Source organism: Aplysia californica, unplaced genomic scaffold, assembly GCF_000002075.1.
Source record: "Aplysia californica isolate F4 #8 unplaced genomic scaffold, AplCal3.0 scaffold00114, whole genome shotgun sequence".
NCBI classification, from domain to species: Eukaryota; Metazoa; Mollusca; class Gastropoda; order Aplysiida; family Aplysiidae; genus Aplysia; species Aplysia californica.
In genome coordinates, this window is record NW_004797384.1 from 927422 (window position 1) to 934087 (window position 6666).

Sequence of the window (6666 nt, forward strand, 5' to 3'; positions counted from 1 at the left end):
GCTTCAGCTGGTGGAAGCACTGAAGAATAGAAAGTTATGCAAACGTCTTGTCAGGCTCGCCATCATGACCGGTCATTGAACCTGCGCGTTGGCATCATATTGTGAGTGCCGGCGATGGTTGGGGTCACCAAAGGTCATTCAAAGTCTGAGCGCTGCGAAGTATAGGACTCCAGAATGGGGGGACTATTGATTTTTTTTAAAAAGATACACTCGGAGGAGGTGGGGATGGGGTTGAAGGCAACACCGGATGACAAAAGCTGGGACTTAGAAGCAAATTTTAGTATTTAGAATTTTGATTACTACCAGAATTCTCTGCAAAGCGCGTGTTGGTGCAGGCCTTGTGTGGAATCGTGGTCCATCATACTCATACCTTGTAAGCCGTGTTTTTTAACTCATGGGCTCGTGTTTCATAGGATGGTTGATTGTAACTTACATGTATTGTAGATCTATATTTTAGCTTTCTGTTCAAGATCGGCAGATTTTCCAGTGTCACTGCATCTTGCCTTCCCACAGTTCTTACACCTCTCACACTGAATAGGTCTACTTGAAACCTAAACTGGTTCTTTACAGTTGATATTCTGGTTCTTGGCCCAGGCTCAAAACAAGATTCATTTTTGTATACTTTATAAGGCGAATACGATGAGGGGGGAAATATAAATAAGAAAGAACAGACTGAAATACCAAAGTCACACAAGATCCCAGTGCTACACTAACATGTTGTTGACTGGATATGATGTACCTACATGCGTGTGTGTGCACATGTGTATAATATGTGTGTGTGTATAATATACATAAATGGAGCACGCACTGTTGTTGTTATGTAACATGCCCCTAGAAAATGGATGAGCCCCCTGGAAAATTGAAAAGCTCAGTTGGCAGTCACTCTTGTCTAGAGATAAGCTGATTTTGTTTCTATTTTAGACCATTAAAAATGGCTCCGTAGAGTGTATGTTCTTTCTTAAGATAATCTGTCCTTGTACAGAGATGTTTTAAGATGACTTTCATCACTGTCCTTGTAAGATTTCAAGCAAAGAGTAGACATGTTGGATTTGGCACTTAGGCTTAATTGTTTTTTCTTTGGAAACAAAAATATCTGTGTTGGCAGTAAGGTTTATATGCAGATAATGTCCTTGGAATCTTGGAATGATTTTTCCTTTTCTCCAGAGTCATTAGAGGTCGCATTAGTGTCATTTTGAACAAATTGTGAACTTTGACCGTATGTTTTTCTCCTGCCTGTTCTCATGTTGACCTTTGCTGTACTAACAGGAAGTTGAGAAGAGGTTCACAGATGGCTTGCCTTTGCTGGATCCCATTGAAGACATGGGTATCAAAGACAAAGGGCTGTTGGAATCCATCAAGGTTAGTTTTGGACTGTGTAGAAGTTGTTCTGCCACACCCAGCTCTGGTTTGTCTGTTACTTTATATCATAGTTTTGTTTGACCAGGTAAAGTTATGTTTGTAAAAAGTTTTAAAAACTATTTTGTCACAGTGGAAAAATTTTATTTTGTTTTTCGAGTTTCTCATGTTCTTTGAGTTTGTCTTAACACTTTATGGTTGAACCATTGTGTATTTACTTTAAAAAGAGGCCTGTTTATTTTTTACATAAAGGTTGTTTGAGAATTTTAGGGATATAATTATATTATTGTCTCTTTTTCACTTTGGTGCATTCTTGTGTTCATATTGTAAAAGAATATTTTTTTTCACAAGGAGTTTTTTTGTCTTCGAAACTGTTATTTTTTGGACCTGGACAAAGGAATTTTATGGTATGGACACTTGTGTGATAAATATGTGAATCATTAAAAATTATTCTATTACATTACTGTGTCGTGTGTAGAACACAATGCGAAAAATTCCTCGTTGTGAAAAAATACTCTTTTGCAGTAATCTTGATCCTGGTTTCCAATTTAAGATTGTTGATTGTATAACGGTATGGCAGGATTCTGTGTATTACTGGGTTTTTTTCTTTCTGCTTGCAGAAAACTCAAGCTTTTGAACAGAGATTACACTCCCATCCTCTCAACAAAGATGGCCGGTTGACCGATTTGTATGAACAGTATGAGAAAAAAGCTAAGGTTGGTACAGTGATGTGATGGGTATTTCCAAATTTTGATTCATGCAGTAATGACCACTTATTTCTTTTTTACTGATTTCTGAACTGTCTCTATTTGAAATGTAATAATGCTCTGTGGAAGGGCATGGGGGGGAACAAACGCTGTGATGTTGCAGTGCAGCAAAACAGTTTTGTTTTTTTAATTATAAAATGAATCAAAGAATTCTTTTTTCACTTTGGATAGAAAAAGAGTGATAACTGAAAAGTGGAGCAGCTCATTTTTCTATGCAGTATTAGTTAGACGCTTCTCAGTCTGTTGACTTGAGACTTGTTAAGGAAGTGCAGCTGAACTTGCTCTAATATCCTCTTTTATAAAACTTCCCATTTCCCCCCTCACATTTCTTTACATTATAATAATGATTGCACCGTGTAAGACATCCATGTGGCTAAGATTGTCACTTTTCTCCTCGATAATGGGTGGCCATCTTGGACAATTTTGAGTGTAGTTAGGTCATCAAAGATTTTTATATTTTCTCATTTAATGGGAAAAGGTGAGTCATTAAAAGACTAGTCTCTTTCTTGCTGGTCATCATCATTGCCTTTATCACCCTAATTCAGGATATAGGCCATGAAAAAGCATGTTCCACCTTTCCCTGTCCTGGGCTAGCCCCTTGATGTTATTCCATGTCTTCTCACTTTTGTGTACATCAATATCTGTGACTCGTGTCCAGGATTTCTCACTGGTGCTGAAAGGAAATAATATGGCGTGTTCAGTGTGTATTGTAATGTGTTGTTTTTTTTCTCCAACCAGATTGGCAACGAGATCAAGGTTCTGAAGTTGGAGCTGAAGAAGAAAAAGTCTCTGCTGCAGATGGATGAACTGAAGTGTCGTAAGCGAGTGCTACGTCGAATGGGTTATGCCACAGCCTCAGATGTCATTGAGCTGAAGGGACGAGTTGCTTGTGAGATTAGCAGGTACGCGATTGGTCACCTGTTGATTGGTGGTTAGCGCTCAGGCTTTTTAAAAATATTGTTTTGTAGCTTTATGGTTGTAAGGGTCACAGTTTTAAGTTACCCTTGAGGCTTGCTGATGATGTTTTAACAATGTGGAAAGTGTTTTTACTCTTTTTGTGTTTTATTATACTTACTTTACTTTTCCGATCCAGCGGCCATTTGGGTTCTAGCCCTTCGGCCTGACGATATGGCAAAGAATTTACAGGTTTTAATCAACTGGGCTTTGTCACTGTATAGAGTATTTCCGATGTCTGGGGAGGCAGGCAGGTAGTTTGGTGCTATGCAGGTCGCAAAGTGCAGGGCAGGAAAAGAGGTGGAGTGGTACTGTTTCATCCTGGCAGTTGCTCAACGGGCAGTTGGGTGGGGTATCCTTGCGGATCCTTTTAAGTTAGGAATTTAGTGGGATGTGTTGTGTTCGCAGGCGAAAGATCGTGACTTGTTCTCTTCTACCCAGGGAATTTAGTGCATCTTTTGAGTTTGGGGCCGTCAAGTGTACAAATACAGTTCTTCCGGTTTTGCCCATTGCCCATCCATTCAGCCACTGTTCCCTGGTGTTGCATTTGATGATGTTCTTGGCTGTCTGTTGTGACACTGGGTTGTGAGGTTGTTGTTTTATTATACCAATGTTGAAGTTTTCTTGCTCTGGATATCTATAATGGGCTTTTCCAATACTTTACATTGAGATGATAAATTGTATTTTTTTAAATTTTATTTTATAGGAGTCCAAAGAATGTTGTCACTTTGTACCTTAATGCAATGTTTCAGTACCCTTTGAGATTGATGTTTAAAAAGATGAAAGTCCTGGTGGTTCATGTTAGATGTTGAGCTAATAGTGTGTATAAGGTAAGAAGTGATATTGGTAATTAAATCAATGAAGTGTTTTTGAATGCTCTTTTTAAGTCTTCAGTCAACATGTTCGTCAGCTTTCCACTTACTTGTCCTGTTGCACCCCCTTCGTTCCTTTCAATTTCCCCAGTGGTGATGAGCTTCTCCTGACTGAGCTGCTGTTCAACGGTGTCTTCAACGACCTGACACCGCAACAGGCGTGTTCCCTCATCAGTTGTTTTGTCTTCCAAGAGAAAGCATCGGAGATGCCCAAGCTAGGAGAGGAGCTTGCTGGACCCTTGAGGCAGATGCAGGTAATTAGTGCTGATGATAACAGTTGTTGGTGTAGTAATGGGGTTTTGGGAACCTGTGGGGGGGGCTGACATAAAAAGAGCTGAATTGATTGTGGTTCATGTAGAGTTAGAACAGTAATGGCCACATTCTTCCAGAAACGGATATGGATGGTAGTATCTGAGAGTAGTGCTGTAAAAAAAAAAGTAGAAAGAACAGACCATCACAGAGGGCCTACCGGCCAGCCTACCTCCTGAAGTAAAGGGCGAGTAGGCGAGATTTTGGGTTTAAAATAAAAGTTTCGCCTTCCGTTGTACTTTTAGGTTGGTATTATTGAGGATTTGGGCTCTATGAGACCCTCCCCCACCCCTTTCCCACCACCACCACCCCCACATGGGCATACACTATATTTTAAAAAAGTTATATCGAACAAATAGGTTGTAGGTCATTGGATTGTATAGTCAACAGGTTTGTAGATTATACTTTGGCGGTATGTTTTTTGGGGGTTTTTTAAACATCTTTTGCAAACATCTATCAGGACACAGCACGTCGCATCGCCCGCATCAGTCGAGAGGCCAAGTTGGAATTGGATGAAGAAACATACGTGGATTCCTTCAGACCACACCTCATGGATGTTGTCAACTCTTGGTGTAATGGCTGCACCTTTGCCCACATTTGTCAGATGACTGATGTTTTTGAAGGTAAATTCTGCCTGATTTTTCTTAGTACTTTGTAATAATTGATAGTGTCTTTTGGAATCGAAATGAGAATAGAACAAATTGTGCGTTCCTTTCCTATTATGTTCTGAACAAATTGGTGATTTGTGGCTTAATTTTATTTTCCCTTAATCGGTTATGATACAATGCAGTGCAGGAGCATGCCTCTGTCTGGTAAATGTACAGAATTTGATTATTTTTTTTTTATGTAGGCCCTGTATGTTTTGCATCAACCTGAATGACATTTCATATCTAGATTTCTGGGTTTGATGTTCCTTTTTATTTCTTTTGATATTCCAAGTTCTAGATATTTTGTTAAAAATGGGTTGTTAGCATCCCAAAGTTTGCCATAAGATTTCAAGATTTACAGCCATTTGATATACCTTTTACTGAGCTAGTTGTGATTGGTGAATACTCACACTGACATTTTTTATTGTACACAGGGAGTGTGATTCGCTGTATGCGCAGACTGGAGGAGACACTGCGTCAGATGGTGCAGGCATCCAAAGCCATTGGGAACACAGAACTGGAAAACAAGTTTGCTGAGGGTGAGTTTATGATGGCATGTTGTGTTTCTATACTTCCGTGGTCCTTTGTTTTGTGGCGTCGGTGGCCAAGTGGTTAGGCTACCAGACTCGTAATCCTGAGGTTGAGGGTTCAGGGGTTCGAGCCGCGGGCCCGACGTTGTGTCCTTGGGAAAAGCACTTTACAAAAATTTTCTTCCCTTCACCCAGGTGGGAATGGGTACCCGGCCATTCACAGCGAAAGATCCTGTCAGTATGTTAGTGTTTTAGCGCCTATAAATGGCCGCTTACACTGTATGTTTCCCAGGAAATTGAGGTTGTTTCAGAATGCTCTCGGGTCTTCTGGGGTAATAATGTAGATTGGGAAGCGCATAGAGCTTGCTGTTGAGCGGCGATTTGCGCTATACAAATGCTATCTATTATTGTGCGCTAGTACATATGTATCATAGAATAAGAATACTGTGCATCTTACTTTTTTGTTATATGTTGAATTGTAGCAGTGACTTTTCTTTGCACCAGCATTTCTTCTTGCTTTTGTTGCCATTTTTTTTTTTCTTTCTTTTTTTCATATTAGACTTATCTGAAATAGAACAGGTGATTTAATGAATATTTTGTGCGTTACCAGGTTTTAATTTCCAGGTGTATACTGCTTTTTAATATCTCTATTGTTGACCAGTTCATTACAAAATACTGTTTGTTTTCTGTTGACACACCATATGCAGCAGATTACCATGTTATTGTATTGATACATACAAAGAAGTGTATTTGTGAGATGGAGGAAAAAGTGTGGTGCATGTTAAAAAGAAAGAAGAGAGAGAACATTTAATTTATGAGTCTGAAAAAGATTTTCTATGCTGGTCATTTATGCGTGTTGTTTGAGGGCACCGTAGGTGGGGTTCTACTTTTTTACTTTCCCTCTGTTGTTTCTGTCTGTCGGTGTTACTTTTTCCCAGCATTAAATGACCTTTAATGTGCCGATGTGCTTCTCTTAACTCCCACAAAAAGTCATTTATCTTTTTATTCCCATTCTTCTTCCCTCAGCCATTCGTCAGATCAAGAGGGACATTGTGTTTGCTGCCAGTTTATACTTGTAGACTCTAGACAGCGTCATCTCACACTTGAGGTCCCTCTTCTCTCCTTGGGCAGCAACCAACATCAGACAGGAGCCGGGCTCACTCATTGCGTCTCTGTGTGGGAGTGTGAATGGGAAGCTTCGCTTCAATGGATTATTACACTTGTAATGCAT

General features: G+C 39.8%; 1 protein-coding gene across 1 annotated transcript in view; it reads left to right on the forward strand.

The window, feature by feature from the left end:
- LOC101844991 (exosome RNA helicase MTR4) overlaps positions 1-6666 on the forward strand; it is a gene marked incomplete at its 3' end in the record, with an annotated part of 31542 nt that extends 24876 nt beyond the window's left edge. Inside the window, 7 exon segments of the mRNA XM_005095818.3 lie at positions 1267-1359; positions 1977-2072; positions 2862-3025; positions 4041-4203; positions 4719-4881; positions 5340-5444; positions 6462-6666. Coding sequence (XP_005095875.3) covers positions 1267-1359; positions 1977-2072; positions 2862-3025; positions 4041-4203; positions 4719-4881; positions 5340-5444; positions 6462-6514 — 837 coding nt within the window.